Source organism: Corvus cornix, chromosome 1 (assembly GCF_000738735.6).
Source record: "Corvus cornix cornix isolate S_Up_H32 chromosome 1, ASM73873v5, whole genome shotgun sequence".
In the NCBI taxonomy this organism is placed as follows: Eukaryota; Metazoa; Chordata; class Aves; order Passeriformes; family Corvidae; genus Corvus; species Corvus cornix.
In genome coordinates, this window is record NC_046332.1 from 87,918,931 (window position 1) to 87,933,792 (window position 14,862).

The 14,862-nt window shown below is 41.7% G+C and overlaps 1 protein-coding gene across 1 annotated transcript; it reads left to right on the forward strand.

Annotated features, from left to right (window-relative positions):
* The first annotated feature begins 603 nt into the window (after positions 1-603).
* On the forward strand, positions 604-13,876 carry CNOT11 (CCR4-NOT transcription complex subunit 11). The gene is made up of 7 exons (XM_039548791.1): positions 604-1,069; positions 2,349-2,513; positions 6,766-6,918; positions 7,474-7,676; positions 8,404-8,606; positions 11,011-11,107; positions 13,656-13,876. The coding sequence occupies exons 1-7, from the start codon at positions 661-663 to the stop codon at positions 13,851-13,853; spliced, it is 1,428 nt and encodes a 475-aa protein (XP_039404725.1). The 5' UTR covers positions 604-660; the 3' UTR covers positions 13,854-13,876.
* Positions 13,877-14,862: the final 986 nt, after the last annotated feature.

A 14,862-nucleotide genomic window follows, 5' to 3' on the forward strand; every position in this document is an offset into this window, starting at 1 on the left:
CCCGCTCTCCCCACTTCCCTGCTCTCCCCGCTTCCCCCGCTCTCCCCGCTTCCCCCGCTCTCCCCACTTCCCCGCTCTCCCCGCTCTCCCCACTTCCCCGTTCTCCCCGCTTCCCCGTTCTCCCCGCTCTCCCCACTCCCCCGCTTCCCCCGCTCTCCCCGCTTCCCCCGCTTCCCCCGCTCTCCCCGCTTCCCCCGCTCTCCCCGCTCTCCCCGCTTTCCCCGCTCTCCCCACTTCCCCGTTCTCCCCGCTCTCCCCGCTTTCCCCACTTCCCCACTTCCCCGCTCTCCCCGTTCTCCCCGTTCTCCCCGCTTTCCCCGCTCTCCCCGCTCTCCCCGCTCTCCCCGCTTCCCCGCTCTCCCCGCTCTCCCCGCTTTCCCCACTTCCCCGCTCTCCCCGCTTCCCCCGCCCCGGGGACGCTGCAGCCGGCGCCGCGCGCTGCCGGGCGCCCCCTGCCGGCCCCCGCGGGAGCGCGCGCAGCCGCTGCCCGGCTCACTGCCCCGCCCCCGCCGGGCGGCCCGGACCAATCCCGGCGCACCGCGGCCGCGCGCGCGCCTCCCCGCAGCCCGGGCCGTAACGCCCCGGGCGCCTTTCGCGGCAGCGCCGTAAAGTGCGGCCGGCGAGGAGCGCCGGGGCCGGAGCGGCGGCGGTCGCGGTCGGATGCCCGGGGGCGGGGGCAGCCCGGCGCCCGGCACGCAGGGGGGAGCGGAGGCGGGCGAGGCGGCGGCGGCGGGCGGCAGGATGAGCCTGTCGCCGAAGGAGCTGTCGAGCCTGCTGAGCATCGTGTCGGAGGAGGCGGGCGGTAGCACCTTCGAGGGGCTCTCCAGCGCCTTCCACCACTACTTCGGGAAGGCCGAGCACTTCCGGCTGGGCTCCGTGCTCGTCCTGCTGCTGCAGCAGCCCGACCTGCTGCCCAGCCCCGCGCAGCGCCTCACCGCGCTCTACCTGCTCTGGGAGATGTACCGCACCGAGCCCCTCGCCGCCAACCCCTTCGCCGCCGTCTTCGCCCACCTCCTCAACCCCGCGCCCGAGCGCGGCGGCGACGAGGCGGAGCGCACCCCGCTCTCAGGTGTGTCCCAGCGCGGCGGGGAGCGGGGGCAGGCGGGCGGCACGGGAGCCCTCCTGGAGAAAGCGGTGGGAATCCTGCACGGGCAGCGTCTCTAGGCTTGGTGTCAGCCAGGCCGCTTGCTTGGACCTTAGAGCTCTCTAGAGCTGCGTCCGGGGGTTGGGGCTGTTTAGCCTGGACAAGAGGAGGCTCGGGGTACCTTATCACTCTCTACTCCCACCTGAAAGGAGGTTGTAGCCAGGTGGGGGACGGCCTCTTCTCCCAGGAAACCAGCGGACAACCAGGACAAGAGGACATAGTATAAAGCTGCACCAGGAGAGGTTTAGGTTGGACATGAGGGATTTCTCCACAAAAAGGGTGATTAGACATTGAAATGGGCTGTCCAGGGAGGTGGTGCAGTCACTGTCCCTGGAGGTGCTTAAGGAAAGACTGGACGTGGCATTTGGTGCCCTGGTCTAGTTGACAAGGTGGTGTTCAGTCACAAGTTGGACTCGATGATCTAAGAGGTCTTTTCCAATCTAACTGATTCTGTGATAACACGGAATTTTTTGGGAGAAAGCTGTCACAAAAAGCTGGAAATTATAGGAGGCTTCTGACAGCCTTAAAGCTGTGAAACCTCTTAGAGAGAAATACATGAGAGTGTAACACTTTTTTCCTCTTCAGTAAATATGACACTACCAGTGTTGAGTAAATCAGTTTCTAAAAAAAAATAACCTGCTGGAGAGAGCCCAGAGAAGGGCCACCAAGTTGGTTAGAGGGCTGGAGCACTGGAACAGGCTGCCCAGAGAATCTGTGGATGCTCCATCCCTGCAAAGTGTTCAAGGCCAGGCTGGATGGAGCTCCGAGCAACCTGGTCTAGGGGCAGGTGTTAGGTGCAGGTGTCCCTGCCCATGGCAGGGTTTTGGAGCTGGATGGTCTTTCAGATCCCTTCCAACCCAACCCTTTAAGCCCTTCCAACCATTCTCTGATTCTGTGAATTGCAATGTCAGGTTATACTTAATAGCTGATTGGTTGTCTGGAGTGGAAAGTGTGTGAATGAACCACCATGAGTGACTTAGCATCAGCTGTTGCATGCCATGATGTGTAATACTGATCATGTAGTGCTGTATTTTGCATTAAAACAGTTTTGTATGTGGCCACACAGACTCTCTAGCTCCACCTACCTTGCCATAAATAATAGATCAGTTTGTGTCTTAGTTTTGCTTGTTAGACATGAAGAGCACAGAAACTGTTAATGCTCCTACATAAAACCCATGGATTGTTTTTCACTGTGTCTCCACAGGCTTCTTACCTCCTATAACTCCTCCAGAAAAATTCTTCCTTTCCCAACTGATGTTGGCCCCTCCTAGAGAGCTGTTCAAGAAGACTCCTCGGCAGATCGCTGCAATGGATGTGGGGAACATGGCCCAGTCAGTGGATATCAGTGGGCTGCAGCTGGCATTAGCAGGTATGGAAGGTTTGTCCCTGTGGTTCTCTTAGGAATGGAAGCTCTCCTTGGAGAGCTGTCTCATTGACTCTGAGGTAATGAGTGTTTCGTTTCAACTGAATATGAAAAAGCTTGAATTATGCTTTAGGGTCTTCAATCCTATGTTCAAGCACTTAGAGAAACTTCAGGCAGAGATTACATCCTAAATTTTTCATCCTTCTTAACAAGTAGTTTTTAAAGCATATACATCATTGCCTTAAGCACAAGAATATTTTACAAGGATAGAAAGACTTTCATCTAAAGCTTTGCAGGGTTTTTTAGGAATGGGTTTTTTTTGGGGGGGGGGGATGGTTTTGGTGGTTTTTTTGTTTGTTTGCTTTGTTTTAGTTATTTGTATGGGGTTTTTTCTGAACTTCCATCCCTTTTTACCCTTTGCAGTATTTCTTTTATGAGAGAACAAGCATAACTGTCACACTACTATTACATACCAGTACTTCAGCTGTACCTGGAAAATTGACTGTTAAAATTATATCTTCAGCTTATTGCAAAGTCAGACCTTGCAGTGTTAGCTCAAGAGTTGGAAAATGATCCAGTTTTACTAGATTGAAAAGAAAAGCAGCGTGATGCTTATCCTTTGACAGGAGAACAGGAGGAAGAACATGATTGTTCATGTCACATCTGGAGCTAATATGAAATATTATATATTGCTGGAAACAAGGAACCAGTTTAAACACAAAAAAATTCCTTTTTCCCTAGGTATGTGCCAGTAGACCTGCTTGCTTGAAAACTGACCATCCCAGTTCTATATCTGTACAATGCGATTTACTGCTCTGAGGTCAGGCACCATTTAGACTTCCTCTGTCCTGCAGTTGTATCTTGGTATTGTCATTTTTTTCTGTGGACTCTGACATTGACTGGTAAAGCTGTGGCACACTGTTCCTTGTTCACAGTCTACAAATGTCTTCTAGGGTCCTCCTTAGCTGCTATTTCCAGACTGTGGGATCGTTTGAAAATGCAAATTGAACACCCTAACATACCATTGTGGGCGAGACAAACCTTTCTGGTTCTTGTTGTGTTCATCCTGTCTGTATTTTGTAGAATATCTTAGCGAATTCAGGTTTTGTGAAGCTTCAGGTAACTTGTGGTTTTTGGTGCAAGGCATACGTCATGCCTTAAGAAGCTTAGAGTTTTTTAAATTTGTTTTTATTTGTTTTCCCCTTGGTACTGTGTTTGCCTTCTGAATAGTTTGTTCTCATTAAAAATGAAATCATTCAATCACAGAGTGCTTTGGGTTGGAAAGGACCGTAAAAATTATCTCCTTCCACCTTCACCCACCATGGGCATGGACACCTTCTACTAGACCAGGTTGCTCAAAGCCCCATCCAGCTTGGACTTGGACACTTCCAGGGATGGGGATCCACAGCTTCTCTGGGCAACCTCAAAACTGGTTGGGTGAATGGGTATTTTAGGCTACATACTTTATTTTAAAATAGAAGACAATGATGGCTGAAAGTAGACTACAAAGTCATTAATGGTGCTTTTATAAGATTTATATCACTGTTTACATAATCCAGTAAAAGTGCACAATTGCTTATGAGCAGCTGTAGAAGTTATGTAACAAAACCAGCTGCATCTGAAAAAGCTCTGTGCTGTCTTTCTCAGACTTCTTGCTGTAGGTCCCCAGAAAAACTGTCTGCTTTCTCATCACTTTCTTAGACGATAAATCTTCTACTTGTTTTAAAATCATGGTGCTTCTTCTGTCTGTTTGTTGTGTTTTGGGAAGTCTGTGATTTTTTCACTAGTCTTCAGTATATTTCTCCTAGTGATTCAATATGCAGGACGAGGCTGGTGCAGGATGATGACACTAAGATGCAATGTTTGAAGTGTTGTGTTTGTACCAATTCCCCATGATGTACAGAATGTAACAGCTGTAGCACTTGGTAGCTCTTCGAAAGTTTGGTCCTTGAGATGAATTCAGGGCTGTTCAGAGCAGCATGATTTTGACTTCTTTAGCACATACCTGTAAAATCAAATGTAATAATTTAGAAAGCATTTGATTTTTTTCTATCAATTTCTCTCTCCCAATCCTTTTTGTAAAGGAAATAAAAATACTTGTCCTCTGAATTTGAGCTCACTGTGACAGTTTATTTCCTTTGGTCTGAGAGTTAATTCAAACTCTGGTACTGCCCTACAATATGTTTTTGTTCATCTAGTGTGCTACCTTATCAAAAAAGTAATTTTCTCCTAGTTGCAGAGATGGGTCTCCTGGCAAAGTGCTCCTAACTGTTTGTCCGCTAACCCTTATTTGATGTGGAAGTAATTGACCTTTATTAAAGTAAAACTTTTAATACATTGTAGAGCTTTCCTTAAGACTCAAAGTTTTCTTTTACCTGTAAAAAAAAAAAAAAAAAAGCTCCATAAAGGAACCTAAAGATTTGTTTTCAGTTTAATTTTGTAAAATTTAAATGTCTTAGTTCAAGATGCTATATTGGTTACTGTTAAATCACCATGTTCTAATTCTTACTTCTTCTTACCTGAAGCTGTTGATTCAGCCCTAATTCTTGAAGCAGTGAGGTTGAACTTCTGAGCTCCAATGCATATAACTAAGGGCTCAGACAGGCTTCTGAAATCAGTGAATTGCCATGTCACTAATCATCTAATCTAACATCACTAATAATTTCAGATTATGAAGTTACAAAGAAATCCGTGATTTACTGACTGATGGATTTAAGTTCTAGACTATAAATGAAAAGATAGAAAAAGGACACGCAATGCCTCTCCCCCTACTCCTGTACTTCATTTGTTAAACCAACCCTTCTGTTCGGGGCTAAATGAAAGTACTCACGTGATGAAGTTTGAAACACTTGCTTAAGTAGAAGATATGTTTTATACACCAGCTCATTTGGACTTCCAATTCTAAAATGTTTTTTTTAAAGTAACTGAAAAGTACGCTAGTTGTTGCCTTCAACAGAAAACCATACCCTGCTGTGCTGCTTCAGTAAGCATATATGCTAATGTTTGCATTATCTGAAATAGTTGGATAAAGCAAGACAGAAAGCCAAAAAAATTAACTTTGTTTTCATGATCCTTTTGTAACTCACAGTTTTGGCGTCTCTTGCAGATTTGTTTGGAGTCATATGAAATACTTTGTTCGTGTGTGTGGGCAGCTGGGAAGGGTCAACATGATTGCACAAAAAGGAGCAAGCACACTTTGCTTAGAAGTGTTAGGGTACACAAAATATGACAGCTCTCACTCAATTAGCCAGGAAATGGAGTGGTGTTTAGTTTCATCTGGAACTTTTTCAAGGGATTTCTTTTATGGTACCAGCAATTTTGGACTTCAGATTGCTTAAGGCTTCATCTGCTGCTTAGTGTTCTCTGTTAACAGGGTGGGGAGAGGAATGTCAAGTGGTGTTCTGTAGTGGGAATTTTTCTGCTTTTTGTCCTTTGGAGTTTTCCAAAGCAATGGAAAACAGGATCTCTCAAAATAGTGCAGAGAACATAGAAGATCAGCCATTAAGTCTTCAGATACAGAAGAGTGATAGATTATTGACAGAAGGGCACATAAAAATCGGATAATGCAAGCACTGAGGCCCATATTTTTCTTTTTGGCCATTTTTTTCAAGTCTTCAGTTGTATATACACTAATCTTAATATTATTTTTCTGTTGTTTATGGCCTCTAAAGGAGCAATTTTAGCTCCTTTCAGGTTTGCTTTAATGATGATGTCTGTAGAATCATATAAGAGTTAAAACTCCGTTGTTTTCCACTAAAGTACTGATTCTGGCTTTTCAGTGAATGCACAAGGAGCTCAGGCAATGCCACAGAAATGTGTTGGGTACATTTGAATAGCTGATTTCAGGTCTAATATGATCATTATTGTCTGTAAATGAATCTGTGTAGATCTTTCACTTTCCTTCTCTGAGCAGTGATTACAAAACTAGATACAGCATGTGAACTCTTTCAGGAGTACCATGGGAACCTACCAATGTACTGCTTTTAGATCCAGATTACAACGGTTACATGCCTTTTCTAAGGCCAAGATTACGTTTCAGATTAACTTCTATTTCTTCTTTATCCTTGCTGCATACCCTCTGTCCCTTGCCTGTCAGCTGGCAGTCAGACTGCTGACTGCCCGACTGTACTAAATTTCATATTGATATTATCTGGGGTTTTTTTTAAGCTAGTTCTTTTCTAAAGCTGCTTGTTTCTCACTACTTTTAGTATTCCAGGCATCTCTGTTCCAATTTTATGGTTTAATATTCTTCTTTCAGAACGTCAGTCTGAGTTGCCAACACAGAGCAAGGCCAGCTTCCCCAGCATTCTCAGCGATCCTGACCCAGATTCTTCCAACTCCGGTTTTGACAGCTCTGTTGCTTCCCAGATCACGGAAGCATTAGTGAGTGGACCAAAGCCTCCTATAGAAAGTATGTGCATCTTCACATCTTTGTTTCTGTAACTCACGACATGCTGTGTTATTATACTTCAGATAAAATGTAATGGAATTCAGGTATTTTCAAAGCATGAAATGGAAATTAAGGTGAATGAAAGTGCAGAACTGCATCAGGCTGTCTCTAGATCAGAATCTATAGTGTTCACATTTCCAGGCTTTTAGAAATCTGGAGTCTGTCATCAAGCTCTTCTCTGTGTCATCTGTTGAATAACAGATACTAGTCCCTCACTGAGACCTGCATTGGCTGGTAACACCTCCCAGGGAAGTGGTTACTATGGAAGGGAAAAATACCCACAGGATCAGTAACAAAGATCTGAATCAAGAGAAAAAACAGGCAGATGTAACAGTATCACTAAAAATCAGTAATAAATGTTTTTATGAGGGGCAAACAGGATTGTAATGCTGTTCTCAGTGTTACAATAGCTTAAAGAAATAGGGGCTTTTGGGGGGGGAGGGGTCTTCTTTTTTTACTGATGCAGAACTGAATACCCAAAGCTTAAGGAAACATTTCACGTTGTTGCCATTTTAGGTCACTTTCGACCAGAATTTATTCGACCACCACCTCCACTCCATATATGTGAGGATGAACTGGCGTGGCTAAATCCAATTGAACCAGATCACACAATTCAGTGGGATAAGTCAATGTGTGTTAAGAACAGCACTGGAGTTGAGATAAAAAGAATCATGGCAAAAGCTTTTAAAAGTCCTTTGACTTCCCCACAGCAAACACAGGTAAGGATGATGCACTTTCCTGTCTAAAATGATTTTCTAAGAAGCTATTAACTCCTATATTTTAGAAAACTTTGAGCACTTTAATTGATCTGTGTTTGGATTCAGGAAAATTTGAATTCTAAAAATCCAAGGATTTTACTTGGGTTTGTCTGAATAAGGAAGATAATGTTCAAACCATTGGCTGGATGTACTTACAGTTGATCAGTGAGTGGCACTGACATTTTTCTGTATGGAAAAATCTTTGTATAACTAAGTTGCTTGTGCTTCTGTGAAAGCTTTTGATAAATAATTATTTCAGAAATACCAGCAATGAATTTTTTTTTCTCAATTTGATAGTATTACCCCTGATTTCAGTGGGTTTTTTTCATAATCATTATGCTGACACTATAAAATAACCTTTTTTTGCAGTACTCTTTCTGACAAGTGAACTTGAAATTGAGATTTCCTTCTGTTGGACAGGAAACAAAAGGAGGCTGAAACTTTTCATGTAGATTTTTTTTCTTCCCTTCTTTGCCACCCACTGATGAAGGACTCTTAAATGTATTATTAAAGGTTTTATGGACACAGTTGCCTGTACATAAAAATTTTAAAGCAGACCTCCAGTGCTTTTCAATAGAGAAGCCTAAATCTAAAATGGATCTTAGATGTATTATAGCAGTTTTTTCAAGCAGTAACATGAATAGTTGAAGAAAAATCAACTGAGGAGTTTTTTTCTTCTTCTTCACAGCTCCTTGGAGAACTGGAAAAGGACCCCAAGCTTGTTTACCATATTGGTCTCACTCCTGCCAAATTGCCAGACCTGGTTGAAAACAATCCTTTAGTAGCTATAGAAATGTTGCTGAAACTAATGCAGTCTAGTCAAATAACGGAGTATTTTTCTGTCTTGGTCAACATGGACATGTCCTTACATTCAATGGAAGTTGTAAATCGGTGAGTACAATCTCAAATCTAATAAGGTTTTGTTGAGTATGTAAAATAAAGAAGTGAATGTAAGTTATGAAGTAATTGTGAGGCTGGCCATATGGCATTTAGACGCATTCCAAATACTACCAAAAATAACAGGAACAGAAGAAATAGCTAGTCAGGTTACAGTAAAAGAAAACAGTGTCAAGCTATCATTCCCTTTTCAATCTTTTTATGCTGTTTATGTTGTTTTGGGTTTTTTTAATACTGTTTTAATAATAATTTTCAGTGTATTTTGGTTAGTCCTGCAGAGGAAGAGTGTGCTGGGGATTTGTTGGTTTCTATGACTACTGGACTAAGTCTGTTTCTTTCATAAAGGCTTTGCTTTTCCTGTAGATCCTTATTGGTGATGCCTGTTTTAGTCCAGACTAAGTTTATAGAGTTAGTTGTGGGTTGGTATTAAAGAATTGAACCTCTCAAACATATTCAGTGCTAAATTGAGAGAACACTGCAAAGTTCCTTTTTACAGCCTTGCTCTTTTCAAATATTACTGTAATGTTAACATTAGCAGCAGAAAAATTGCAACAGGAAAAAACTCCCACAATTTCCCAAGCAAAAGATATGGTGGTGGAGGTATATATTACATTTTATGTTAATTATTTATAATTTTACAGAATTGTTAAAATTAATATAATTTTATACTAATTATCTATAGCATACCATTTTTGGTGTGGTAAAAAGCACATTTCTTACACAGGTGCTTTGCTAGTTAATCTTTCGGTCCCTCCTTCAAGAATGGAGAACTTTATTTTCTTTAGAGAACACTGTGTTACTCTAATATTAGAAACACTTTACTACTTTGAAAAGAATAGGCAAATACATGTCCTGTTGTGCATAACTTCAGCTGGAGTTGATAACTACTAGAAAATGATTTTATCAAATTGTTTGATACATTCAGCTCAAAATAGTATTTAAAATTGTGCCACTTAAGAGAGTCTGTCCTTGCAATCTGTAAAATATCTAAATGTTTTCTTCAGACCTCAGGTTCCTGATTAATATATAAATTTCACTGGAAAGTAGATGTCCCATGTCCCAGGAAGCTGCAAGTTTAGTTCCTGACTTGTTAATGACCAGTTACTGAATGTGTTTGGTTTTGAACTGTAGTGACTGTCACCTTCCCTAACGGGTCACAATCCAGTTGTTGATGAAGAACTCATGTTCTTTTCACATAACTAAAAAGCCTCATCCCTAGCTTCTCTCTTTTCTTTCAACTGAGGGAGCGGTTTTGTTTTATGAGGACATCTGGAAATGTTCATTTTGACTTGAGGCATGCCTATGTGGGAGATAGAAGACTGCAGTGGGACAAAGGGCAGTTACTGTGAGAATCCTCCACAAACAGTTAATGCTGCATGGCTAATCTGCTTAATTGCAACTTGCATTCTTGATGCAGCTTAAGTGAACAAAAGGTGCTGTTGTTAAACAGCTGCCCTGCTGTACATTCATGTCCTGTTTTCACTGAGAAGAATTTCTGCAGATAGGTACAACCCGTTTTCTTAACAGAATGCTAGCCCCTTAAATGGGAAAACTTCTCAGACAGCTAATTCCCACAAATTTACAGAAATAATCTCTCCCACTTACTTTCTTCCATTTCTTGGCAATTACTGAACATGAACTATTAAATAAGCCTCAATCAGCAGTTGCTTTGAAGCAGAGTTGAATTGTAACTTAAATATCTTCTAACTAAAGAAACATTTCTGACATTAATCCCTCCCTACTGGTGCAGACTGACAGCAGTTACTGCCTTGAAGTGGGGCTACTGACTGCAACATGGAGGAACAGTGGCAAGAGAAGAGCTTTTACGTGTGTCCATGAGAGCTACACCACCAGTCAGGCATGCTGGTTCTCCCACTGCATAGCTACCACAGGAAGAACTTTTATCAAACTGCAGAGTGACTCAGTGCCAACAGGGAGACACTTGATTTTTAAGGGAAATAAGACAAAAAATTGAAACTGCACTTGAAACTAAAACATGCATCTTTTTCCATACTGTCCACCTTTCACTACTGGAGATGGGACTGATTCGAGTTACTTTGGGCAGATTCTGTTGTAACCTTGTAGCAGTTCCCCATTTAGTGCATGTTGTTACCTTAAGAGAGCTGTGTTGCTCTTTCAGTTAAGAAACAGTGACAACTCAAATGTCAGATGTACAAGAAACCAATCTAACCTAGCTTCTGTGCCGTCAGAGTTTTAAAAAGTTTTAGTTAAGAAATTTAAATGACTAGGAATATGTCTGGAAGCTGTCAGAAATCAGTACTATATGACAGAACTGGGAATAAACTCATATCACAGGTCTAACTGATATGATTTGTTTTGCTACAGAAACACTAGATTTATGGCTTCATGAACCACTGAATATGTTTTATTTGAACAGGCTTACTACTGCAGTTGATCTCCCACCTGAATTTATTCATCTTTATATCTCCAATTGTATCTCCACCTGTGAACAGATTAAAGACAAATATATGCAGGTGAGTGCTTCAATAAATTGGTTAGGAAAAAGTATCCCATATATTGCTCTGTGAAGTATGTGCTATGATTTTAATAAGGCTGATAGCATTAAGTTATTCTGTTTTACTGCTTCTTTATTTCAAAGGCACTTCTTTTTTTTCCTAACACAATATGCAGTTCTTTATGGAGTTTTATAGACAGGTCTTCACTTTTTTTATAAGACTTCACAGGTAATCACTGTTCCCTGTTTTTCTGTAGACATCATAAACTTCTTCCTGGCAATACTAGTTTTAGGTGACTGGGTTCTTATATGCAAAAGGTTTATCTGTCACTCAGTGAGTGTTTTCTTCATCCCCAGTATTAGTATGCATTCTGCTTAGTTTTAAGCTTCAAGTTTCTCTTCTATACAAGTGTGCCTGCCATTCCAGACCTCTGAGGTGATGTTACAAAACTCACAGGGAAGTCTCACTCTTCAATCATGACCAATAACAGCTTGCAGATCTCGTCAAAGACCTAAAAACTTTTGTCTTCCTAACACCACACTGTCATACTTGCATGCTGGTACTGAGGAAGTTGCAGCCACTCCAAGGATCCCTGACTGAGGAGGGTCAGGGGAAACCTGAGGAGGTTTACACACCTTTGGCATTCAGGGTTGTCTACATGCTGTGTGAGGTACTTCCTTCTCTCCTAAATGGATCTGTTGGTTTCACCAGGTGCCCAGTAGAACTGTTTTCTCGTGTACATCATTGGTGAAAAACAGTTCCATGTTCAGTTTCTCCAAGGCTTTGTGAATCCCAAGTCCTGCCTTAGCTTTATCCTCTAGATCCTGAAGGACTGCTACCTCTTTAAGTCTCTTGCAACAAGATGACTGTTTCTTTCCCTTTAAGCTTTCTTGGTGGCCTCTACTGCTTTCTCCAGCTCTATAATATCCTTAAGCTACAGAAATGAAAGTCATGTGCAGTGCACAGGATAGCATTGCAATGTGGTTTTAGATAGTGGCAATCCCCCTGTTTCGTTCTCATCCCTTTCAGATGATGACTGACCATGTGTTATCTTTTGGTGGCTGCTGATGTTTCTCTGCTTTGGGATTCTGCCAGACACATGGGTGACTTCATCTGTGACCTGCTGAGTAGCTGTGCCTATTACATTTGGTAGTGGAGTAGGAAAATAGCAGCAGACCTGGGCTGCAGCTGAGATTATGCCCAGAATGGGACACTGTACTCAAAGGGGCTGCTGAGAGCATGTAGCAGCTGTGCTTCAGGCACACAGGGGACAAAAAAGAGCTCTGAGGGTCAAGGAACATATACTGATCACTAAGCAGCATGCACATCTTGAGATCTAACATTTTTTAATGAGTATGGTGCCTGTACAGCAGCTGAGACACAAGATGTTTTGTTTGAAAAATTAATACTGGAAATGATCCTCAGACACTGGGAGTCAGCCAGTACCTTGCATTTGTTCTTTTGCTGAATTTCATGTTCTTGGATTATTAAAATTACTCGTGTAACTAATTTGTGTTGCAGAGAAAGCATGTGATGCCTTTTGATAGCAGTGAAGGAAATAAGTTGTTCAGTTTCTGAATTCTCTAAGTAGCAAATTTTGCAGTAGTAAGCTCAGTTCCTGGAAAAATAGCTGATATCTTATTTTCAGTGTCAAATAATCTGAAATGCTTTGGACGCTTAATCTGTCACATCCGTCAGTTCTGTCTGATAAACGTCAATCACATGCATAATTGCTTTTAGAGAAAGAGTTGAACCCAAACCTTTCTCACAATGTGAAGTATGAGAGCACTTTAATGATAAAGACCTGTTTTTGTCCTTGGGGAAGAATGTGCTCTGTGTAAAGCAGATGGTTGGTGACTGGATCTATGTATGACAAATTTTAAGCACCAGTTCCTAAGCTTTCACTTCAATTCCCATTGTGCTCTTCAAGGTGTTGCCTAAGTAGCTCTTAAGAAAGAGGAACACTTCCAAGATCCTGTCTTTTCACTGGATCAGGCAGGAAATGAGCCATGAGTTCCTGGATTAGGTGTCCGTGAAACTGTCTTTCCAATACAAAGCAGAAGGGTCATCTGCTAATTCAGCAACAGAGCACATTCCATGAAGGAAGCTTGGAATCAGTTTTGTTGATGTCACTTCCTATCTTGAGTTCCATGATGATATGGTGAAACTTTGAAATGTGAAACTTGTTCAATTTTCTTTATGGTGTTATTGTAGAAAATAAGCCTAAGCAAGACCCAAATCTTGACATCATCTTCAGCTGTTATCTCTTCTCTCTGCCTTTATTCAGAGATGACATAAGTACAGTGCATAGGTAGACCTGGTACTTCATTTGTGCATGGGATTAATCTTGAGAAGGCTCCTGCATCCAGAAGTACAAGAACTATAAAGCAGTCAATTTTTAAAATATAGTAGTAGTATGGGAAATGGCAGAGAAGGGGCAGCATGTACAAAGCTTGGGAACAAGGTAACTGCCGAAGCTAAACTGCTCCTGAGGGCCAACAGTCCTTTAACTGACGTGGTTGCAAACATTTATTTGGATTATTAAACCATCTCTCTTATGTTTCAGAACCGCCTGGTCCGTCTTGTTTGTGTCTTTCTTCAGTCTTTAATCAGAAACAAAATTATTAATGTACAGGACTTGTTTATAGAAGTGCAAGCATTCTGCATTGAGTTCAGTCGGATACGAGAAGCAGCTGGCCTTTTCAGACTGCTGAAGACACTGGACACTGGGGAAAATCCATCAGAAACGAAAACGTCAAAATAAAGTGACTGTTAGTGGCAAAAAAACACTCTTGCTAGTGTTCTATACCGATTAATTGTACATTTTAAACTTAAATCCCTGAATTAATTATGTATTATGTTAATTACATTATAAATAGCATTTTATGCATTTGAACAATAAATAAGGCTTTTTCTGATACACATTTGAGTTTGTGAAATGTGTTAGGCCTTACAGTATTTTTCAGTGGTTAAACTTTGTATGTTGTATGCATGTCCTGAAATTCAGGCTCTAGTTCCAGACAGAATATGAATTATACTTAGCATTCACAGCAAATTTAAGTATTAATCTGGCACTCATTTTCTTTGGGTCCAAAATTGTTTGTATATAACTAAAGTCAACTTATATCAAGGTAAATAAGTTCCTTGGTTTTCCTTTTGTTCACTGTTCTAGGAGCTGGCTAGAACTCCTAACAATGAATTCTGGTTTTGATGAGTAAGGGAAAGCCTGTCTTGATGTCTAGAAACAGCTAAAGGCTTATCTTTACATGGCGGAAATGAAGTTGGGTGCTATAGGCTCAGAGCAATAGTCTCTCCTATCAAGATCACCGAGTATTTTCAGAATCACGCCAGCAGCAGTTGAAATACCACACCTATTGCAAGCTTGTAAGAATGTTTCACTGAGGAAAGAGGGTCACATTTCTTCCATAAAAATCAAAAAATTCCAATCTCTTTTCACTTCCAAATTTGCATGGGCAGTTGCTATGTAGCTTCCAAAGTTAAATAACTTCTTCCTTTTAGAGCACAGATGCAGATTAGCTTTCATGTTAGATGCCAGATATTGGGGAAACTGGAGAATGGAGTCTGCTAAACTATAATTTTAAGCTGGTAAATAGAGTAGTTGCTGTTATATTTAAGCCCTGAGACTGTAAAGGAAAGTAACTTGGGAAGTTAACAAGTTTCTAATTCAATGGTGCTTGCTAAATGAAACCTGTTTTAAATCTGCATCTGCCTCTCAAATTTTTAGGAAGTTCTAGATCAATAATGCAAAGTCA

Bases quoted from the DNA above. Each gene is read 5' to 3' on its own strand.
- CNOT11 (XM_039548791.1), top strand. From the start codon at position 661: ATGCCCGGGGGCGGGGGCAGCCCGGCGCCCGGCACGCAGGGGGGAGCG. The intron at 1,070-2,348 runs GTGTGTCCCAGC...GTGTCTCCACAG, and splicing joins GGAGCGCACCCCGCTCTCAG to GCTTCTTACCTCCTATAACT. The intron at 8,607-11,010 runs GTGAGTACAATC...TTATTTGAACAG, and splicing joins TCAATGGAAGTTGTAAATCG to GCTTACTACTGCAGTTGATC.